Below are 24,355 nucleotides of genomic sequence, written 5' to 3'. Positions count from 1 at the left end.
CCAGTTAAACGCTCACCTTCTCGCTCAGAGCAAGCAGCTGTCCTTCAAAGCCATCCACCATATAAGCATAAGGAATGCAGCCCTAACTTTTATAGGATCTAGGGCAATCCTGACAAAGTCACCATCTCCTGGAATTCACCCACTTAAGAAGTTCCCACGTGACTGACACTTCTCCAGGGCAGTGCAGGGCCATGTGAGCTGGAAACTCAAGGGGCTAATCTAAGTGGACAGGGCCGGCCACCGTACTCCCTCGGGGTCCTCTCTCTGCCAAGGTAGATAGCACCAGTTTATCATGAGTGATGCAGACAGAAATGAAATAGTCCCCCTGCCTCCTGGCTGTCACGGGGAAGCTGGGAGGCCGGGATGCTCCGTCATGATGGAGCAAGATCTAAGGTCACTGTGTTTTATTAAGCTAGGACCGGGGTTGTCTGGGAAGATTAAATTTCTGCCACCTTCTAAGTCCCAAGGGAACATTTCAAGATAAACAGGACGTCTGTGATATTACTGCCAACCCCATGAGAAGGAGAAGCAAAGCTAAGTGGTTTGAATGCAAATCCCACCTAGATAGACTGAAAACAGACGTGTCGTCTATTTACGACAATCTGCTCTGAAGGGCTGGAGGCCGCAAGTCAGGCACTGGAAATGCAGACTGGATTGAAATCTAGGCGTTTCCCCTTAAAGTACTGAAAAGTGTTAGGAGAGACATATAAACCGTTAGGCCTTGTGCTAGTATGAACCCCAAGCCACAAAGGAAAAACAGCCAGGGAACGTTTGCCAGCAAAGCTTCCTTGAGAAGAGATGGCAGAGAGAAGGAGCAGGGCAGAGGAGTGGGCAGAGGCAGGGCCAGATGCACCAAGGGGCCCGGGATGGGCGTTGCTAGTGTGGGGTTGAGAGGAAGGGACAGAGCTATGTCTGGCTTAGAAGATCTGTGCTTCCTCTAAAAGATGGGAGAGTGCTGCAAACTGAAACACACAAGCAACCTGGTGGGGTTTGGATCAGATCAGAAAAATGGTCTGAGGAAGAGGATCCTGCCCTTGTTCCTTAGGAGGCAATGGGATAGCGGTCTGGGGCTGGAGAGGAAACGCCAGCACAGAACAGAAAGCAATAAGAGAGCCTCAGGTCTGGACTTCAGAAGCAATGGATGTTTCTAATCATGAGAAGTCAGGGCCAGACTAAGATGTCATGGCCCTAAACATACAAATAAACACACACACAGAGAGAGACAGAGGTACAAACACACACACACACAAACACATACACAGAGAAACAGAGGCACACAAACACACACACACACACACACACACAGAGACAGAGGTACACATACACACACACACACACACACACACAGAGACAGAGGTACACATACACACACACACACACACACACAGAGACAGAGGTACACATACACACACACACACACACACACACACACACATGCATACACACGTAAACACATGCACACCGTGCCTCAAACTTTATGTGTAATAAACACCAGTTTATAAAATTAAGTTTTTCCAAAGAACCTGGATTAGTCTCTATCCTTGATAAATGTACAATACTGACATGCTGTTTGAAGACAATATTGACATGATCAGGCCACACACAGGAGCTGAAAATTGACATCACAGTGGGCTCCCAGTGGCAAGCCCAGCATCCCTGTGCTCTAGACGTGGAAGTTGTAATCAATACCACTGAATAGTAGAATCTGTACTTGGCAGGAAATCCCTACCTGAAAGTCACCTCCAAAGGCAAGCACAGGCAAGCAGCAGACGTGTTTGTTGAGTACCTCCTGTGTGCCGTGCATCATACTACATGTGAGACACATGTGATTTCATAGGAATGGTCCCAAATCGTAAATACACACTAACAACACCATCTTGTAGATGAAGGAAGCTTGAGGTCCAGGGACCCAAATTTCAGAACCCACAGAGTCCAGACTGATCTGGTTTCATGCCTTGGGCATTTTCCAAGGGAAATATCCCTTTCACATTTCTGCATGATCAGACTTGTTTCCTGTTACCAGAGCCCAGAAGTAACTCTGTCAGTACTGTTCCCCTGCTCTGTTTCTTTTCCTTGAGTTTGCTGCAAATTAGAAAGTGATCCTACATCTCATACCTGACTGCAGGATGGAGACACCCGGGCTCCTCATTAACCTACCGTTAGGAATGCCTGGAAACGGGGTAGACACTGGCAGCAGGCAGCTTTAGCCAGTGTCATATCTGTCAGTCCCAAGATGGAATTGGAAGTCAACTGTAAAAACCTTAGAGATATAGGCTTGTTGAAACCCTTGGGTTGTTATTTAAAGTGAAGCACCTCCATCTTGGGTTAGCAGGTCTCCTGTGACAAGATTTACTGATAAGCTTTTATGTGTTGAACTGACTCAGCAATTAACAACACTGGCTGTCTTCCAGAGGACCTAGGTTCAGTTCCCAGTACCCACAGCTCACAGCAGTCTACAATTCTATTTCTAATGGATCTGATGCCCTCTTCTGTGCCACTGTGGGCACTACACATATATGGTTCACATATGTGCATGTAGGCAAAACACAAATACACATAAGAGGAAATAAAGTATGTGTTTAGCATTTGATGTAGGCAATCATTAGCAAGAGGAAAAGTGGGTTTTTTGGTGTATTGTGTATATGTGTGTGTGTGTGTGTGTGTGTGTGTGTGTGTGTGTGTGTGTGTGTGAGGGCACATGTGTGAACAGGTAGACATGTAGAAACCAGAGAACAACCTTTGATGGCACCATATACCCCCGTTTCCCTTTGAGTCAGTCTCTCAATGGCCTAGAGTTCATCAAGGCCAGCTAGTCAGTAAGCCCTGGAGTCTCTCATCTCTGCCTCCTAAACACTGTAATTACAAAGACATGGCCCCACAGCTGGCAGGGGTTGGTTGGTTGGTTGGTTGATTGGTTGGTTGGTTGGTTGGTGTTGGTTGGTTGGTTGGTGTTGGTTGGTTGGTTGGTGTTGGTTGGTTGGTTGGTTGGTTGGTTGGTGTTGGTTGGTTGGTTGGTTGGTTGGTTGGTGTTGGTTGGTTGGTTGGTTGGTTGGTTGGTTGGTGTTGGTTGGTTGGTTGGTTGGTTGGTTGGTTGGTGTTGGTTGGTTGGTTGGTTGGTTGGTTGGTTGGTTGGTTGGTTGTTGTTTTTAGCATCGGTTCTGGGTATTGAACTCCAGTGCTTGCAAGCACTTTACTGACTGAGCCATGTCCTCAGGCTAGGAAAGGAGATTTTGCATTAGTAAGAGAAGATATCATTAGGCCAAGCTCTCAGCTCATCCACAATGAAAACAGCATCCTCATAAGAGCATTTTGCTCAGATTCAAATGGGTTGGGGATTCATGTTGTATATCTCCTTCACCCATCAAGTAAAAAGAGGGCCCCAACCCTTATTAGCTCTGAGATCAAATGAGACCTGGCATGTTCAGGACGGTATGTCATATTGTACATCTCTAGCTACATGATGGACAGAGAAAAGTGCTCACCCTAGCCCTAACTCTCTTGCAGTCACAGCCCAGCACACAAATACTACCTGGCTACAGACCCCATGAGTGGGGCTGTCTTCCTGTCTGACACCAACAGCCGGCGGGTCTTCAAGGTCAAGTCCACCACAGTGGTGAAGGACCTGGTCAAGAACTCTGAGGTGGTAGCGGGAACCGGTGACCAGTGCCTCCCCTTTGATGACACTCGCTGCGGAGACGGTGGGAAAGCCACTGAAGCCACACTTACTAATCCTAGGGGTAAGGCTTTGCTTTTAAAACAATAACATTTGTTTGTCATTGAAATTGTGTCTATCTGTCTGTCTGTCTGCCTGCCTGTCTGTCTGTGTGTCTGTGTGTCCTTATTTGATATAAGTAATCATCAACAAGAGACCTGAGGGAGGGAGTGTGTGTGTGTCCTCTTGCTAATGATTGCCTATGTCAAATACACACGTACAGTTTGTGTGTGTGTGTGTGTGTGTGTGTGTGTGTGTGTCTGTCTGTCTGTCTGTCTGTCTGTCTGTAGTGTGTGTACACAGAGGAACTGTGATAATTCTACCTGCTGGGAACAACCCCCGTTAACAATACCTGTCTTTCTTCCTGTCTTTTCTTCTGAGTGTTTGTGCACATTAGTCCGTGCAGTCAAACAAGAAGAAACGTCAAGCACTCCATTAGCAAGCTGCTTTTATTTAAACGATGCCAAATGACTTCTCCATGACAGTAAATATTCTCCTAGCTACTCATTTTTAACAGCTGTGTAGAGTTCAAACAAACCAAGGATCCATCCCATGAGCAGCTCCCTCCCACTGGGTGTGTAGGCTTTCTCTCGGACACTGTTATGCAAAGGCATTGTCCCGTGTCTTCCTTGCGTATGAGGTATGCTGAAAGAGATGAACCTCTAATTTTTTGTTCATCATGTATATACCAAATACACAGAGCTTGGGAATGCATAGCAAAGCTCACTGTCTCAGAAGCAATGACACTTGGCTGGTAAGCACTCTGATAGGAGAGGGTAGATACGCTTCTTGAGATGCCAAGATGAAAGAGCTGTCCACCGGGGCTCAGGGCCAGGAGAAACCTGAATGCCTGGAGACTGAGGAAGCTTGGCACAAGGGGAGCCCTTCAGTAAGGCATTTACTGTGTAGCAAACCCTACAGCCAGGGACTTCTAGCTAAGCCTCAGGGACCTACTCAATAAAACCAGAGTAATAATACCATCTACCCCTGCCTCTTAAGATTGTTCTGGGAGCCAAAGTTGGTAAATTTCACATGCTGTCCTGTAAAACTCTTAGAAACAATTATAATGTTAAAGAGGACCAGATTTCAAGGTCTGGTTTCAAATCAGAGCAGAAGACTCTTGAGAAATCTTATGTGTTCAAATCCAGGCATTGTTATCTAGTAACTGTGTGATGTTGGACAAGTTGCCTAACCTCTCTGAACCTCATTTTCCTCCTCTGTGTTACAGAACTATTCTGTGCAGTCATAATCCAATTTAAATGTCAGGAACATAAATGTCTAGTACAGACAACTAGATACCTAGTGAACACAGCATCACTGGAGATCCCCAATAGTCTCACTACCATGTATTATGTAGTCATGTAAGATCATAAAGCATCGTGACAGACTATATACCTAACTAATGGAATGGTCAGGTGATTTTTCTCCACCTCTAGACTACCCTCAGGCTGTCCCCTTTCGAACCTCAGTTTCCCAGTTTGTAAGCAGGTTAAGCTAAATGAGCTCCGGGCCCCTGTCCACTGCACCATCCTACTCTCTTCGAATTAAACCGTTTCTTCCCTCCTGGCATCTCCCTGTTGTTCTGCATGCCTGTGGTCCCCTCCTTCACCCACACAGATGGAGTGGCAGTACCTTTGCCCAAAAGCCTGTAATTAACCCAGACAGAAATGACAAGGGTGCTGCAGTCGCTTTGCAAGAGGGAGGAGAAAAGATGTCCGTCTATTTAGCACAACAAAAGGAGAAAAAAATGAAGTAATTAATCAGGGGACAGATCACTTCTATTAGCCTGCGCAGCCAACTCTGTAAACAAGGAACCCAATTGTTCATGGAGCGCTCATCAGTCCTGGCAGATGGAAGAGAGAGACAGGGCATAGCCAGGCAGACAGGCAGCAGGACTGACTCATGTCCTGCTGCTTGAGGAAGGAAATTAATTGACATTCTAGACAGGACCCCTAGATTCAAAGACTCCCAGCCCCGAGGCTGCCTGTACATTGGTGTGACGTCCTTTTCAGCTTCCTGGTCCTTTAAAGAGGGGTGGAATGAGTGTTCTGGGGTGGCCATCACTCAAAGGTCCCTGGAAGCCTGGAAGAGGCACAAGGACCAGAGAACCCACCCAGGCCTTGGCAGCCTTAGAGCTTCTGTCTGCTTTCGCATAGTCGGAATGGGCACTAATGAGTATTGAGAGCTAAGAGCACCAAGTCAGCTGTTTCTCCTCACCCCACTACTGTGTGTGTGTGTGTGTGTGTGTGTGTGTGTATGTGTGTGTGTGTGTGTATGTATGTGTATGTGTGTATGTATGTGTGTATGTGTGCATGTGTGTGTATGTGTGTGTATGTATGTGTATGTGTGTGCATGTGTGTGTATGTGTGTATGTGTGTATGTGTGTGTATGTGTGTGTATGTGTGTGTATGTGTGTGCATGTGTGTGTATGTGTGTGTATGTGTGTGTATGTATGTGTATGTGTGTGCATGTGTGTGTATGTGTGTATGTGTGTGTATGTGTGTGTATATGTGTGTATGTGTGTATGTATGTGTGTATGTGTGTGTATATGTGTGTATGTATGTATTGTGTATATGTGTGTGTATGTATGTGGGTGTATGTATGTGTATTTGTGTGTATGTATGTATGTGTGTATGTGTGTATATGTGTGTGTATATGTGTGTATGTGTGTATGTGTGTATATATGTGTGTGTATGTGTGTGTATGTGTGTATGTGTGTGTATGTGTGTATGTATGTGTGTGTATGTGTGTGTGTGTGTGTGTATGTGTGTGTATGTGTGTGTGTCTATGTGTGTATGTGTGTGTATGTATGTGGGTGTATGTGTGTGTATATGTATGTGGTTGTATGTGTGTATGTGTGTGTATGTGTATATATGGATGTGTGTGTTGTGGGAGTACACAGGCACATGTCAAGATTACACAATCATTCCTAGTGTGAGGCCGTGTGTACAATCATATGTATGAGACCAGAGATGTCATTCCACATTTTTTATTTATTTATTTATTTTGTGAGACAGGGCCTCATTGACCTAGAGTTTGGTGAGCCCCAGCTCTGCCTGTCTCCAGCTCCCCAGTGCCAGGATTGAAAGAGCACTCCCACAGCTAACCTCTGTGTGGGCTCCAGGACTGAATGTCACTTTTCTACTTTACCAACTGAGCTCCTCCCTGGCCTCCCCAATCAGGAAACCAAGAGTCAGGGGTGACGTAACTCAGCCAGAAGCTCCCTAACTCTGACGTGCCCCTGCCCACTCCTCCTCAACCCTTCTCTCCCATTGCCTGGCCAGAAGACAATAGCAAATCAAGATTACCTTCTATGTCACCACCTCCCTCCTGGGCCTGTCATTTCCCATGACTCCATGTGGTTCTGACTCAGTCCTGTGCCTCCATTTCCTGGGTAACAGATACCACCCGGAAATTCTAAAAACACACATCAGTCCTAGACTCTGCCATCTCCTGGGTGGTATCACCAGAAGTGAGGCCAAGCAAAAGCTCCCTGGGTGTCTCTGAAATGAGTCCCCAGCCAGGAGGAATGACGTCCTGGGTGAGCTTCTGTACCACCGTCACCCCAAGGTGCCTTTCAGAAACACAAGCTTTGTGTGAGTTTTTCTGAAGCATCCACCTGGGGGTGCCATGGACTCTCCAGGCCCCTGCAAAGATGCAGGCTCTAAGCAGTCCCTTTGATTTAATGAGTAAGGAAATGGATACCAAGAGACCCAGTGACTGGGCCCCACACCCCTATGGAGAAAGTTGTCAGGGTGAAAGGCCCAGCAAGTGAAAGGGAAGATACTGAATGACAGCCAGGATCCCCATCTTCAGGGTGCCTTCCTCAGATCTAGACGTCAACAAGCCCGTTCTCTACACAAACACAAAGGATGCTTTTCAATCTGTGCTCTCATAATGACCAATGAAACCAAAATAACAAGGGTCGGCAAACTGAGGCTATGACTGTCGGAAGAAAAGAGGAATGGTTACTGAAAAGGAGAGCCATTATCGTTGTGTTTGCAGGACTTCAGAAATGATTTAAATATTTCACAGTGACACTGGAAAATATATTTCCTGCCTTTACTTTGAGTCCCTCACAAACCCAGTTTCTGTCAGTACCCAAGTGAAAGATGAGAGTCTGTTGTAGCAGCAGTGTGGGAAGGTACAACCTGCGGTCTGGGTTTTTATCCCCAGTCATAGGATACGTAAAGCCTTCGCACCTTCCTTGCTCCCTGTTCATCTGTAAGCAAAGACTGGAGTCACTGGGAATGCAGCTCACTTGTTACAGCGCTTGCCGGACATGCACAGAGCCCTCGGTTCACTCCCCAGCACTACATAAGACTGGGCACAGTGGTGGACACTGGGAAGGGAGAGATGGGAGTTCAAGAGTCACCTTCGCTGTATCTGAAACTTGAGGCCAGCCTGGGCTATATGAAATCCTGTCTCAAATCAATAATAATAATTTCACACTTATTTTTTTTATTTCAAAGGAAACAAAAGTAAGAGTCACAAATAAAATGTTGATATCAAGGAGGAAACTAGAAGGCCTTGGGTTAGCTCAGTGCTATAGCACTTATTCCAAGTACAAAATCCCAGCAGAGGGACAGAGAGCTGGATGGGGGTAGACGTTAAATCCTGGAGCTTTCTACTGTCTGGCTCCTCATATCCAAAGCTGAATTCCTGTTTTGCCTTCTCCACCCCAGGAATTACAGTGGACAAGTTTGGGCTCATTTACTTTGTGGATGGCACCATGATCAGACGTGTCGATCAAAATGGGATCATCTCCACTTTGCTGGGCTCCAATGACCTCACCTCAGCCAGGCCCCTCAGCTGTGACTCCGTCATGGATATTTCTCAGGTGAGAAGACATTGTCTCCCGGAACCCTGTGTGCCTGTGTGTTCTTCCTGTCCCTTGTCACCCAGACAGCCTGATGACTACTCCTCTTAGCACACTGTTCAAGCCTTTGAATGGGCCTTCTTGGTTCAGGGCCTGCGTTGAGTACCCAGAAGAAACTGCCCCACCCCAAATGCCCTGAGAGTCCACCATTAGGTATAACAAGTGTGTGGCTGGAATGGGGACTCAAGGGACAGTGGGAAAAAAATCTTCCTAGAGACAGAAGACCAGTGTGAATTCAAATTCCTATCTCTGGTAATACATGCAGATGCGTGTAGACTTTCTAGAACATATGCTGCACAAGACAGGGGGATTCTGCCCATCACCTCCTCTACTTTAACCAGAGTGTCTGCTACATAGCCAGAGCTCAGCCAATATTTGTTGGATGTTGTTTAGACCCTAGCTGTACCACTCAGTAGATCCTTAGCTACCCAAAGCCTTGGGGCATGGATGGGCTTGTGAAACCGTTTGAACTTCCTGTCTCCTAACCATACAATGAAGTGATGGACAGGTATCAGTGTGGCGAGACAGCCTTGAAAACACAAACCATTACATGGGTTCAACACTGCTCATCCTTCCAGAGGTGGCATCTGCTCTCAGTAAAGAGGAGTAGCAGTTTTGGACCCTGGGTTTGCTGGATGAAAGAACAGAAAAGCAATAGTATGTGCAAAGAAAGATGTTACTAAACCTAGTGTGAGCCTGGGGTTGCAGCTCAGTTGACAGATTGCTTGTTTAGCGTTCGTAAGGCCGCGAGTTCAATCCCCAGTTCTATAGAACCTGGATATGGTGGCATACTCTTGCCATCCTACATCTGAGAAGCCGAGGCTGGGAAGCCAACAGTCAAAGTCATTCTTAGCTACAGGCTAAGTTCAAAGACAGCCCGAAATACACAAGACCCTGTCTCAAAGAACACTGGAAGGTTGAATGCCAGAGCAGAGGGCACTTTGAAGGGTGTTGAGACAGGAAGTGTAGTCTAGAGCCAGTGAAAGAAGGCATTCCTACTATCCGAGGAATTTGGGCTTCATCAGGTAGACACTAGGAACCCAAATGGGATCCAGTGACTGGCTCTCTAGGGTTTCCTGCATATATCAGCAAGAACCAAGGTCTTAACTGCCAGGGCTTGGCCTGACTTTGATACGTGAACATTCATCCTTGCTGACATTATCAGAGCCTAGGGCATATAAAGAGGCTGACAGGAGCCCTCTCTCCCAAGCCTCACTCAAGGTGTCATCCTCAGTTACTAAGACCTAACTCACGCCTTCCTCCAAGCCCCATGACCAGCACCCATACCCAAGCCCAGCCTGATGCTAGTGTGGTGTCCTCCCGTGCCAGCTTCTATGAATCTGTTCTCTGCCGCTTGACTTTGCAATTTGGCAGGCTTTGCCTTGCTGGCTTGAGAGTTTTCCTTTCCAGTCTGTGAGCAAGCTAGAATTACCCAGGAGGAAGCCGCCAAAACCTAAGGATGTGCAGACAAGTATTTTTTGCTTCTCTAAATGGGCCCTCAACCAGCCAGCACAGGGCACCGAGCACTTTCAATCCACACATTGGAAAGTTGTTTAGGTTTACAGAGAGGCACTGCCAGGCTCTCACACCAAAGACTTGGAAGGCAGCTAGCATGTTGAAAGGGAGAAAAACACAAAAGCCATATACTGAGAAATCACGGGGTAAAATCTCTACTTCTGGTCCTTGCTTCCTTTGTCTGAATATAATAATTGAACCTCCCCCCCCCACCCCCGAACTCTTAACACAGGCATGTATTTTTCCATTCACGTATGGAAGGTGGCATTTGTGGTCAGAGCTCCCTCTACTAAAATCACCCTGTGGGGGTTGGGAAGGAAAGTCACAGAGAGTAGCTAGAGCCTACAGGGGGGATGAGGAGAGAGTTTGGGAAGAGACAAAGACCAAACCCCAGAAGACACTGTGAGAGGCATGCTGTAGACAAAAAAAAGTCAGGGCCCAGGAGATTGGTTCTCAGCTCAGCAGGTAGGGCCTCCACCCTGAACTGTGAAGCCCAGATAAAAACTTGCTCTGTGCCTGGTACCGACTAGAAATGAGGCCAGAGCTGAATACAACTTTTATTTTCTTATGTAGCTGCCAGCATCGTCCCTGGAGCAGAATGCAGGAAACTGAGGCTGGGTGAAAGGAAACAAGCAGCCCTGTACTGGTTTCATCCAGGATGAGGAAATGAATCTAATGAGATCAAGAATGTAATTGCCTAGCGCAGAGCCACCAGCTAGTAACAGGATGTAGATATTAGCTCCCTGAAAATCTACAAAGAATTTCCTTGTATATTGTGTCATTTGCTACAACTCCTCTGGCTGATGTTCATTGCTCTGATTTACATATGGGGAAAAAGCTCAGCCTCTAAGAAACCTAAGTAAGATGAGCCGTTAGTGAAAGCAAACAGGGACTGAGGTACCCTGCCCCCATCTCTCCTGCTCCGTGTGGACACCCTGTGACAATGTATTTGTGCACGTTTGCCACTCTGTGGCAAAGCAGTTGACTCAAAACACCTTAATGGAGCTATACCGTGCTCAGGACAACTGGGAAAAGGAGCCCCGGCCCCAACAAGTCCCTTGAGCACAGGAGCTAGAGGACTACAGAAGTTCTTAGGTCCAGTTTCAACGTTCCAGTGACGGGAACGGAACCTCTGGTGGGTTCTTCACTGGCAGGAGGAAAAACCAGAAAGGTGCATGCATAGGATATGGCGCAGGGATCTGGTATGTCAGAGCCTGGAGCCACTGAGAGCCTGGCCTTCTTCCCACAGTGGCACAAAGGAACATGAAAATAAAATGCTTTCCCTTTTGTTTCTTCTTCTTGCCCCCGGACCCCCGGGCTCCCTTTCTGCCCCTTCCCACACACCTACTCATCAATACGCCATCTTTTCATCATAATGACAAGCAGAAAGGTCTCTGCGAGTAAGTCCCCAAGGTGCCGCAGGACCAGAGGGCATAAAATATTTAGCAGCCAGTGTTGACAAGAAATGGGTTTTAGGAAATTGAAAACTCTCCTGTCACTTTAGAGCAAACTGTGTTCTTGATGTAGCCGAAAGCTGACAGGGCCATACCCCAGAGAGCACCAGGAGTGTGTGCAGCAGTCCTACTGTAGCTCGGGAAAGTCTGCAAGCTCCCCTGCCCTGCAGACAGACAGGGGCTAAGGCTGGGTGAGGGGCAGAAGGCTTAGGGCGCAGGAGCTGAACACTGACTATTTTAACCCATCTCAGGAATGGCTCTTACGCTAAGAGAACAACCTCCTTGTTGGTAGTGGTTGTTGTTTGATTGGGTTGCTTGGTTTGGCTTTGGTTTTGGAAATAGCTTTTCTCTGTGTAGCCCTGGTGATCCTGGAACTCTGTAGAGCAGGCTGGCCTCAAACTCAGAGATCTGACCGCCTCTGCCTCCCAAGTGCTAGGATTGATCATGTATGCCTCCACCACCCAGCTTTGTTTGGATTTTTACATTCACCAACAACCACATGTACATTGCAACAACTTTAAAAAAAATAAAGTAAAAAGAAATATTAATATCATCCTTGATCTTAAAATGGCTAACATTTTAGTATATTTTCTTGTAGCTGTAACTCTCCTTTGTCTATAAACTAACTCACAGATTTCTCCTACTAATACCATTCTTCTTCTGCAGCTCTGTAGTCTATTCTTTCTACTTAGCATGTAGCAAACACTCCCCACCCCCATGTCATTACATATCTACCTAGAACAGTGGTTTTTCAATGTGTGGGTCTCAATCCTTATGGGGTGGCATATCAGGACTCCTGCAACTCATATATTTCTATTACAGTTTATTACAGTAGCAAAATTACAGTCATGAAGTAGCAACAGAATAAATTTATAGTTAGGGATCACCACAACATAAGGAACTGTATCATATTAGAAAGGTTGGGACACCACCCTAGAGGATCGTGTTGAATGATTATGCACCGTATTCTAATCTGCAGAAGTGAATGTGCTATTGTTGGGCCGTCGGAGTCAGTTCTGTTTGGTTTGGGGTTTTCTGTGTTGTTTTGGTTTTTGCCATTACAAACATGGCTGTGATAGACACCCTTGTGCATACTAGCATGCTAGAGCAAACTCCTAGGAGAGAAACTTTCCGGTTACATCATTCCTATTGTTTGAACGAGAGCAAATGTCAGGTGTTTGTAGGAAGCCCAGGGATGTCAAGGTGATGGGTCTCCAGGTAGAGCTGGGAAATCAACGGCAAGAAGCAGTGCTCAGTGTTTCCAGACTAGATGCAGTGCAGCTATACCTCTTGGGGACACGGTCGGACAAGGGCTTCCCTTTGCTCCAGTCCTTTCCAGTATGATACATCCAACAGTGCTTTGGTAAAACACTGGTCACCCTGATGGCTACTGTCCCCTAGGCATCCACTTAAAGACTTACCATGACTCCAGCCACTTTCCCAGTGTGGCTTAAGAGAGGCTCAGTGTGAGGCCCTGGGCTTTGAGCCTATGTCCCACTGCAAGTGCCACTAATCCCTTCCAGGAGGACCCACTCTGTGAAGCCCTAGAGACAGACCCCCACATCAACCAGGCTCCCTGAGGTCCAGTGTGCACTCAGTCACCTGACTGCAGGCAGATACAGATTCAGTAGGTTCGGGGCAAGCCTACCGCTCTGCGTTCCTGACCAGCTCCAGGGAGCTGCTGCTGCTCATCTGATAAGTACCCTTTAAGAGAAGACTCGGGGTGTGATTCCCAACCCTAAAAGCAATCACCCGGGAAGTTATTTTTAAATAGGCCCAACGCATGGACCAAACACACAAGAAATCTTGTTTATCTGACTGCTCAGAGTGACATTTGAGCATCGGTGTTTGCTAAAGTCTCCATTTAATGTGAATATGGCACCAAAACGGAGGGTCCCTAACCTAAAGCCACGTGTCAGGCAAAGGCATGGGTTCTTTACCTTTATACCCCAAGCCTAACTTCGTGTTCAGTCACCTCTGTGCAGGTCATGTCAGCATTTCAGGATCTTTTTAAATCCTCTAAACAACTCTTACGTCAGCTTCCAGACTCCACCCTCCTTCCCCTCTCACTTCTGTATCCATTGTCTGAGTTTGAGCACATAACTATATATGCCAGGATATACAATCGACATCCCTATTTCCCACATATGAATACCGAAGCTCAGAAAAGCAAAGTACTTTGCCCAAGGTTGTGAGTGGATCTAAGTTAGGAAACCAAGCCTGTCCCCATCTCAGCAGTTGGTGGTCCCCTTCTTCAGTTTCTGTAAGGCTGGGTCATACTGCATATAAAGACGCCTTTGGACACAGTAGCGGGTTATTGGGACTCTGGGGGTGAATTGAGGGTGGCCATTTTGGCATCATTTGAGTATTTATGTCTCCGTTGTCAGGTTCGCCTGGAATGGCCCACAGACTTAGCCGTCAACCCAATGGATAATTCTCTCTATGTCCTCGACAACAATGTGGTCCTACAAATCTCTGAAAACCACCAGGTACGCATCATCGCTGGGAGGCCCATGCACTGCCAGGTTCCCGGCATCGACCACTTCCTGCTGAGCAAGGTGGCCATTCATGCAACCCTGGAGTCAGCCACTGCTTTGGCCGTTTCACACAATGGAGTCTTGTATATCGCTGAGACTGACGAGAAAAAGATCAACCGCATCAGGCAGGTCACCACAAGTGGCGAGATCTCACTGGTGGCTGGTGCCCCCAGTGGCTGTGACTGTAAAAACGACGCCAACTGTGACTGCTTCTCTGGGGACGATGGTTACGCCAAAGATGCAAAGCTGAATACCCCATCTTCCTTGGCTGTGTGTGCTGACGGAGAGCTCTATGTGGCTGACCTCGGAAACATCCGAATTCGATTTATCCGGAAGAACAAGCCTTTCCTGAACACCCAGAACATGTATGAGCTGTCTTCCCCCATCGACCAAGAGCTGTACCTCTTTGACACCAGTGGCAAGCATCTGTATACTCAGAGCCTGCCCACAGGAGACTACCTGTACAACTTCACTTACACGGGAGACGGGGACATCACACACATCACAGACAACAACGGTAACATGGTGAACGTCCGCAGGGACTCTACCGGGCTGCCACTCTGGCTGGTAGTCCCGGATGGCCAGGTATACTGGGTCACCATAGGTACCAACAGTGCACTCAGAAGTGTGACCACACAAGGACACGAGCTGGCTATGATGACATACCATGGCAACTCTGGCCTCTTGGCGACCAAAAGCAATGAAAACGGGTGGACAACGTTCTATGAGTAAGTGTCAGGATGTGTTCTGTGAGATGCGCCGTATGATTGAAGATGAATGAGCCGATGACTTGTGATTTTTATCGATTTCATTTTATCTTGGGAGTACGGGGTGAACGCCATCATCAGTGACAGGTCGTGCGTGTTCATATTCTGAATGATTTCTCCTGAGAGGGAAATGGGATGGTGGGAAAGGCCTGAGCCTTAAACTCACATGGGCATCCATCCCAGCTCTCCCTACCATGTTAATCTCTCTAGGTCTCAGTTTCCATACCTGTAAAACAGATACAGAAGACACCCACTCAGATTACCACAAGGTCATGATGGCTGTGGTTTGACCTCCTCCTCGCCACAGTGTAGCAGCTCCTTCTCAGGTGTACTCCTCACTTCCGGTAACTGTCTCCTTCTCTTCATTCAAGGAATGCATCTCAGAGCAGGTGATCAGAGGGACAGAGTTCAGCTCATTACAGTCCTACACAAGTTAACTCATCTCACATATGGATAGAAGACAGGGGTGCTATTTTAATGAATGGGCCTTGTAACATCTCTTTTTCGACTTAGACTTCTTTTTTTTTAAAGCGTCTCTTCTTTGTCATGTCCCAGACAACTGAGTCTGCTGAGTATGTCAGCGTTAGACAGGCTGCAAGAGCTGGCGAAGAACTTAGTCTTGTTGAGCATCAGCTATGAGCTAAAAACAGAGTCACTGAGCTAATCCTCACAGCAGTGGGGGTGATAGGTAATATTTTCTCTTTTATGGAAACAGAAACTGAGGCTGAGGGAGGCTCATTTGCAGGCAGGAAGATATCGAGAACCCTGCAGGGAAACAGTCCTAATCACAAGTTCTAGCTTGTCTGGAGCTAGAGTTTTAGCTCTGAGTTGGGCTCCAGGGCCCTCCCAAACCTCCCCCTGAATTTGAAAATTTCAAATGAGTTTAGGTCCTTGAACCATAAGATTTTCTTAAACAAACATCAGCTCCCACACCTGTAGAGCCCAGTGGTGGCAGAGGAGCTATAATTGATTTTTAAGTATAATTTACACTAAAAAATGTCACAACCCTATGTGCTAAGTTCACAAGTTAACTTTCTCCAAACAGGGGCCTTGGGTTTTTTTTGTTTGCTTGCTTGTTTTGTTTTGTTTTTTAAGATTTATTTACTATAGCTGTTTTCAGACACACCAGAAGAGGGCATCGGAGACCATTCAGATGGTTGTGAGCCACCATGTGGTTGCTGGGAATTGAACTCAGGACCTCTGAAAGAACATTCAATGCTCTTAACCAATGAGCCATCCATCTCTCCAACCTGGAGGGACGGAGGGGGGTTGGGCTTGTTAATTGCAAAAAAAAAGACAAAGATCCAGGAAAATAGCAATTATCTTGATTAACTCGCTGAAATGGAAATACACTAAATAATTCAATTTTCCCCATTGCCTGGTAGAAACTTCTTATACATTATTTAGCCAATACAGGGGTTTCTTCGTCAGAGCAAATCTGCTCACGAAATTAGTTCCCGAGGTCAGTCCCCCCAAATCTCAAACTGAATGCTAACACACCACTCCCACTGTCCCTCGCACCAGCTCCGTCCTCCATGTAAACCACGGCCACAGCTGATGTTGGTTTAGCTCTGATACAGGCGTGTGAATCCATGTGTTTGCTTGAATGCATATGCCTGCGCAGGCTCATGTGCATGTGTGTATGGAGGTCAGAGAATCCTCAGACATCCTCAGGAATGCTACCCACCTCCTGTAAGGCCTCTCATGGGCGCTCAGAGAGGAAGCTAGACTAGCTGGTCAGCAGCAGGCTGCAGGAGCTGTCTCTCTCTGCCTCAGGGCTGGAATGACAAACACTTACCACCAGGCCCAGCATTTCTATGTGGATTCTGGGGACTGAATTTAGGTCCTTCTGTTTGGTAAGCACTTGACTAGTTTGGATATCCCTTCAGCAGCCACAGTTGATATTTCAAGAAAAACAAACTGTTACAACTATATTTATAAATAGCATTTTAAAATCCACTTTCTATTAAAGCACTGGAGGAATGCTGTCCCTTGGCATAAACCAAAAGTAGAAGGTGCCATACCTAACATTAAAAGGAGACTCACTCTTTTTTTTTTTTTAAGATCCTGCTGTGTGCCAGACTCTTCCCCCAATGTCAATAAGATCTCCTAGGGTTTGCAAGCCCCTGGGTCACACACACACACACACACACACACACACACACACATAATCATACACACACACAGTTGAAAGGGTTGCCCCAGTCAGTAAGAATTATCATCTGTATTTTTTTTCTACCTATGAACACACTACGGCTCAGGAAAAGTACACAATAAGCTTCAAATCACACTTAGTAGGTATAGAGGAGAGCCCACATCTCTGCCACCCCGGCTATACTGACCCAGTGTTCTCTGTGCCTCCTGACTTATCTGTATGGCAGGGATTAAGTCAGTGGTGAGGTTCTAGGGATAGCCTAAAACCGGGAATCTCTTTAAATTAGAGATAAGATGTGGCAGGTTCGGTGGCTGCTGCTGCTGTTTCCAGCGGTGCTGAGGCACTGTCAGTAATTAGAGGAGCAAGAGCGAGGGACTCGATGACAGCAACACAAAAGGCATGCTTTATCAGAGGTGGAAATCAGAGAGCAGGCGAGGAGGGTAGAATCAAATGTCAACTCTGACAGGTTAGGATAAGAACCAGGAAAATGGTCAGGGCCTGGGAGTATCTAAGATGGGGTAGGAAATGGGGTGCACTGTGGCCCCGAGCAGCGTGTTCCTGCTCAGACTGGAAACAGTGTGGGGGTGTACGATACCAACACTCACTAACCGTAGCCCTGGACTTGAAAATAGACTGGGAGCTTTCACTAGTCCCCATCACACAGAACTGTCACTCTGGGGCCATCCTGAGCATCAAAGGAGTTGATGCCCTCTTCTCTTCATCTCTGCCCTGCCGTCTCTCTGGCTGTCCATTTCCCGTCTCTCTGAATGTCTGCCATCTCTCTAGGTCCCTGTCGCCTCTCTCTGGATCTCTGTCCTTGCTGTCTCTCTAGGACTCTGTACTCTTCTCTGAGAGTCTGCATTCTCATTCTTTATCTTTCTGTCCCTCTTCTCTTGTACCCGGTCCCTTCTGTCGTTCTCTCTGAGAATCTGTCTCTGTTTCTCTCTATCTCTACCTCTCTTTCTGTCTCTCCCTCTCGGTCTCTGTCCCCCTATGTCCCCCCTCTTTATGTGTGTGTCTGTCTGTCTTCTGTCTTTGCCCGCTTCTTTCTAAGATTCTAAAACTACATATACACACTAACATGCATGCATGCATATATATATACATATATACTTTATGAAATTGAAATTACTTCATAAATGATGAAACCAGCTAGACATCATTACAGCATTTTTAATCAAAAAAACATATGGAGTTTTGCCAGTAAACTGAAGCACGGTGAGACAGCTTAGTGGAGTCCAAGTCCATGTTTATACATATAAAAGCACAAGAATGCTTGCCATGTGGGCTGTTCCTGAAGCAAGTTTTAAGTTGGTTTTACCAGTCCTCATAGCACATTAAATAAAACATCTAATATAAACAGCACAGACTAAGAGAAATTTGTCTTGAAGAGTCTGCCGTTGTAGAAAGGCAAGGTTACTCAGCCCAAGTCTATTGGGAACACCCTTCTAGAAGACAGCAATGAAGTCCTTGGCTCTGTGGGGCAGGCGCCATTGCTTTCAGACCCAACTCTGGGACACACAAAACTTGATGACAAAAAAAAGAAGTTTTGGTAATGCCAGATGTGGTAGTGAATTCTTATAACCTCGGTTCTCAGACAGCTGGGGCAGTCTGGGCTGCATGCATAGTGAATTCCAAGCCAACCCATGCAACATAGTGAGACCACGTCTCAAAGACAAAAGCAAAGAGGGAAGCTGACAGAATGGCGCTGGTTCCAAAAGGAACTTTCTGGGTGGGAGTGAGCAGCGGTCTCACTGCGCTGCATAAAGGGGAGTGGCTCTAGCCCCCCACAGTGCCCGGGGACAGCTCCCTCTATTACTATGTTCACATTAAATATGTGAGCCCCTTACTGATTCTTTACATTTATTTCTCTTTTAAGTTTAGGCCTTGCCACCTCATAGGTGCTCAGTAAGTGTGTGGATGAAGTGCAGAGTCAGGAGAGAAGGGAGACAATGAAGGAGTACTTGCCGCAGTGAGCACACCAGATTTAGACCCCGGCTCCAGCATTATCAGTGCATCTGGCAGAACAGAGGAGCCCATGCACACCGTTCAAATAGAATCCGCGGCTTTCGGTCTGTGCTGGAGAGATAGGGGAGCTCCGTCCAGCACCGATCCCAGCTTTACAGTGAAAATCAGCCTGACTAGAGACAAATCCATGAGTTTTCCTTGAGTTCCTTCTCTGAGGTCACAGGGCAAGCAACAGGCCCAATCCAAGAAGTAAGCGTCACCTACTGAAAAGAAAAAAAAAAAAAAAAAACAAAACACATTTAAGCTTCCGGTTTACATGGGTGGACACAGCCAGAAAGTAAAAGCAGGAGTTGAGCTAGAGCTGCAGAAATTGGGGATGGGGGCGGGGCTCATGTCCTCTTCATGATCTACCTCACCCTGTACTAACCACAGCAGGGGTTTCTACACACACACACACACACACACACACACACACACACACACACACACACACGTAGAGAAAAATTAAGAACGTGTCCCTCGAGAGGGCACAGCAGGTGCTATGGGAGAACACAGTACCCACTGGTTCCACCCACTCCTTTGTCTCCCTGTCCTCCCCTAAGGAGCAAAAGAAAATGGCAGCTTGTGCCTCCTCCTTAGACACTGTATGAAGAGCCATACAGCTCAGTGAGAGAAGGAAGGGGAACGTACTAACTGCAGCAGAGAGAGAGAGCAGCCCAGAGCTGCACAGAACAGACCACAGTCCTGAAGGTCAGGGCTCCATGGGCACCTCCCCAAAGCCCTGTCAGAATGATAGCACAATCTCCCCCATCACTTACAACTGCCTAAAACCCCGAAGCAAAGCAAGGGAAGGGGTACAGAGCAAGTCGCACACGGAAGGAGCCGTCCCTCTAAGACGAGGCACCATAGGCAGAGCGTAGAGCCGGGCAGAGTGACTTCAGAGGAAAACAAATAAATAAAACCTCTGCAAAACAGTTTCCCAATCACATTATTGCCAGAAGAACTTAACGCCTACGATACACCAAGGTTAACCGTAGAAACCGTGAACTTCAAAGCCAGCTGGACTCCTGGGGCCATTACCTCACACGCCCTCATTAAAGACCTCACAAGAGGACACTTGCGTCACCTCAGACTCGGCTGTGCTGCACAAGATGTCACATTTTCCAAGTGACCATGCAAAAGGGCAAAGAAAAAGCAAGAGATGTAGTCGTCAGACTCACATTCAGATGTGACACAGATGTTGGAAACACCTTTCAGGGGATTTAGAATAACTGTAATTATATTAACAGCTCTAATGGAAAAGGCGAGCCGCGGGCAGATCAGATGGGTATTTCAGCAGAGACATGGAAGACAAAGAATCAAATGGAAATGCTAGGAATGGGAAACATGGCTACAGAGATGAAGGGTGCCTTTGATGGACCCGTGGCTCCTGATGACAGCATGGCTCAGCTGGAGAAAGAAGCTAGGTCAATAGAAATTACCCAAACCAACACGCAAAGGAGAAAAGATAAATCCACAGAGCGGGGCATTCACGAGCTACGGGAGAATATCGAATGGTCAGATGTACATGTAATAGAATTCTAGAAAAGAGAAAATAGGCAGAAGAGATGCTTGAACAAATGGTGACCATGTGGTATTCACAATTAACAGCAGGCCACAGCTTTAAAAAGCTCATAAAGTATGAGCCAAAGTACACATGCACATACATACATACACACATACATACATACATACATACATGCATGATTGCATGCATGCATACATACATACATACATGTAAAAACCATGTCATATTCGAACTATTGAGTTGTCTATAAAAGGGAATATTCTGAAAATAGCCTAAAGGAGAACATATTTTGTAAGAGGAAAGGGGGATAAGAACCACAGTAAATTCGCACCAGAAGCTACACAGTCTAAAAGACAGAAGCACAAAGAGAAAAGCAAAAAACAAAATACCTGTCTACTGAGACGATTTTGGGATGGAGGCTCCTACAGGGACAGGTAAGAAGAAGGGACCACAAAAAGGTGCTGAGACCCATGGACACCAGAGGACAAGCAGCCGTCACTAGCCTTCAGGCTAAGGCAGGCGTAAAACCAGTCACTGGAGTGGTTGCTAGGAGGAGAAAAACCACCCAGAAGAAAATGTGGTTGGTGCAGCTGCAGAAGGACTGTGTGCTCTGACTGTGTCTTTCCAGCGTCTACCAGCAGAGGTGGCCAGTGTGCAGTCTACACGGCCAGCCTCTCAAGGGACAAAGAATGGCAAAGAGTAGCTAGGAAGGAGTAGAACACTCAGGCTGTGTAAAAGAGAAGCGGGGTTCTACCCCAGCTGACTCCTAAGCACCCCACCCTCCACCAGCAGGCGCCTGACCCTGTGAGCATCAGGGCTTATGATAAGATCTGCAGATCTCACAGAGCTCGGTAATCCTGGAGGCTAGAATTCATTGTAGGGATTTAATCATCCAGTAAATACTCGGTACGAGTCATGACTGCAAAATGCCGAAAGTACTCCGGCTATGACTAGACTCAGGAGTACTAAGTGATGTAATGTGACCTGGGCCAAGTGCACTGCTGTCATAGCTGGCTTTGAACTCTATTTACAAATGACACAGCGACCACATCCTTTGCTGGTGACACTGGTATTTAGAGCAACTACAGATGAAAGTCATTTTTTAAAAAAAATCACATCTTTGTTATCCAACCGAAAAGTCAAGCCGAGCGAAAGTTGTGTATCACAGAGGCAGTTTGGCATTTCGTCACAGGGAGTGGCTATCGAGGAAGTATGCAGTGTGAAGAAAGCCTTTAGCGGTCCTCTTCTGAAAGCCAAGTTTGTGGCAGCTCCATGAATCTTTTATGTGTTTTCTTTCACCGTGATATAAAGATGCTTCAGAAAACTGGCGTCAAGAAGTCAGTGGAAGGAAATCGCGAAAAGCCAATCATTTGGCCATCTTTACCTCCCCCCTTCCCCCCCAGTAGGGACCTGGCTCCTCTGCTAAGTGAGCTGCAGCCAGAGCCAAGAAGAACTTGTCTTGAAAACTGTCAGTCTTATTAACCCACTCGAGACTTCCAAACAGAATTTTCCCCCTTTAACACAGAGATGAGCGCAAGAGGTTTTGGTGGTGGTGGTGGTGGTGGTGGTTTGTTTACCTGAAACAGCATCATTTTTACAGGAAGTTTGATCAAAGAGCAGTCTTCATGGTCAGGCAAACCTGATTTTGAATCTGTATGCTCCTGTGAGCTGTGTCTATACGCAAGTTGATCACCCTCCAACCTCCAGCACTGCCATTTGTAAAATGAGAGATATCCCTACCCCGAAAGATGCTTAAGAACATGATCCATGATGTCCAAAAAGCTCTGTGACTTAGTGAGCTCTTTTTTTCCTCATATAGAAGGGAATAAAAGGTAAAAGGCTGCTCTTAATCAGATCAAAATATCAACAAAAATAGCTACCATTCTCTTATTCAGTCAGTGAACGCTGCAGCGTGTCGGTGCTGTCTTCTCTAGGCATTGAGAATATGGGCAAGGCCCCTGTCCTCGCGGATCTTACTTCCCAGTAGGAGAAGGTAGGTACACAAGAGCAGGTACAATGAAGTGAATACGACAGCACGTGGTAGAGGTGGCGGCAGCGTGTCTATTTTGGAAACAGTCAGGGACAGCCTCACTGTGAAGTTAGGGTATCCGAACGGAAACACAGATGATGACAGGAACCCCAACTCCCTGCACTAGAAAGCAGAAAGCATCTCTACAGAAAGAACAGCACCTCAGCATGACGCCTGGGCTTGGCATGTTTGGCACCAAAGAGTATCACATTCAAGGGAGTCCAGAAGAGCAAATCTCCCTGCGAAGTCAGAGAGACGGGAAGGAGTCAGGTCACGCACCCACCCTTCACTCACATTATTAAACACTCCAAGTACTTGGCTTTCAGCAGTGACTAGCGGAATCCTGGCCTCTGGGAGATGACACCCCACTGAAGACCCTGGTACAAAGTTCGCATCCACAGGAAATGCACGACCTCTTTTGGCCCTCACTTTAATTATGGCATAGGCATTGGTGTTGCCATTCACGGAGTGAGGAGCATAGCAGCCAAGGTTAAACTGTGAGCCTGCCTGCATATCCACTGGCTGTGGTGAGGCTTACGGGTTAGAAGGAAACAGGACTGAGATCCGTTCTCCAGGATCACCTCTCTGTCAAGGGTAGAGACAGGATCCCCCGGCCTAGACTGTGCCATCTCTTCTGGTTTGGAAGAAAACGTGCCACTGCTCGGGGAGTTTTTGTAGTGGAAAGGGGGACAGTCAAGCCAGAGTGGTGACACGTCAGTCATACCAGCACCTGTGACATAGCCTCAAGAGGCTCGGCGGTTCTATGTCGTCCTTAGCTACACAGCCAGCTCAAAGTCAGCACAGGTGACAGGAGACAGTCTCAGGCAGAAAAGAATCAAACCAGACCAACAAATAAAAAAGCCTTGAGAATCAGTCAAGGCACCGCCCCGACATCACCCAAGCAGAACTGGGGCTCAAGGCAGCAACGTGGAACCTAAATGGCTGTGAAAACTGTCCTTTCCCGATTCTACGCCAAGCATGAAGGGTCCTTCAGAGGAGGTCCACAGGGCAGAGGTCTCAGGACCCAGAGGAAGGGAGGCTCCAGGTCTCCCCACTCACTGAGAAATAGCAGAACTCTGATGGGACAATCTCGGGTATCGATCAGGAGGTCAGGGACTCCGTCGGCATTTCTCAAGTCTGGGAGATACTGAAATTGACGACTAGGAGGCAAAAATTTATAAATTGGCTGTTGAATCTGATGTTCACTTAATTAAGATGTTCAGTCCTTCTACCAGAGTATGAGAAGAATGGAAGTGACCGGGTTTGGACTGTCACATATAAAATGTAAACCAGATCTTGAAGGCACACGGCTTTTTCATTGTATCTTCCGCTGGCTCGATTTAATTATGCATCGCAAGCCACCTTCCATAGTAATTACATCGCCTGCCTTGATACAGAGCCTCTTTCTGTTTGGAAACTAAAACCCAGGGGAGAAGCCTAGGGAGATTGCTAACATTCAGTGAGAGCAGTTACCTCTAGCTTTGTGTTTTCAGCAGATGTTTATCATGTAGCGACTGTGTGCCCAGGTCTGCCCAGCACTGCAGGAGGCGGTGCCTGAGTGGACCATGGTCCACACAAGCCTTCCAAACCAGAACAGAGCCGGGCACTTTCCCCAGACCCTTCCTGGTCATGCTGGGCTGCAGACATGGCAAAGACTAGGAAGAAAGATTCAGAGAGGTGATTCATTTTCCCCCTAGATATCAGCAGGCAAAGTCACATCTAGGAAAGTATGCCAAATCTTGGACAAGGGGAAACTGGAGACCCAGAAGGAG

General features: G+C 46.9%; 1 protein-coding gene across 4 annotated transcripts in view; it reads left to right on the top strand.

The window, feature by feature from the left end:
- Positions 1-24,355, top strand: part of TENM4 (teneurin transmembrane protein 4) — a gene marked incomplete at both ends in the record, with an annotated part of 342,954 nt that overhangs the window by 297,120 nt on the left and 21,479 nt on the right. For all 4 annotated transcript variants that reach the window (XM_080912630.1, XM_080912629.1, XM_080912628.1 and 1 more), the window contains 3 exons: positions 3,505-3,737; positions 8,398-8,552; positions 13,948-14,825. In XM_080912630.1, coding sequence (XP_080768756.1) covers positions 3,505-3,737; positions 8,398-8,552; positions 13,948-14,825 — 1,266 coding nt within the window. The remainder of the gene's footprint in view (positions 1-3,504; positions 3,738-8,397; positions 8,553-13,947; positions 14,826-24,355) is intronic.

This window comes from Micromys minutus (genome assembly GCF_963924665.1).
Source record: "Micromys minutus genome assembly, chromosome: 2".
Taxonomy (NCBI): Eukaryota; Metazoa; Chordata; class Mammalia; order Rodentia; family Muridae; genus Micromys; species Micromys minutus.
The sequence above is the reverse complement of the archived record's forward strand: the minus strand, read 5'-3'. Positions and strand labels throughout refer to the sequence as shown.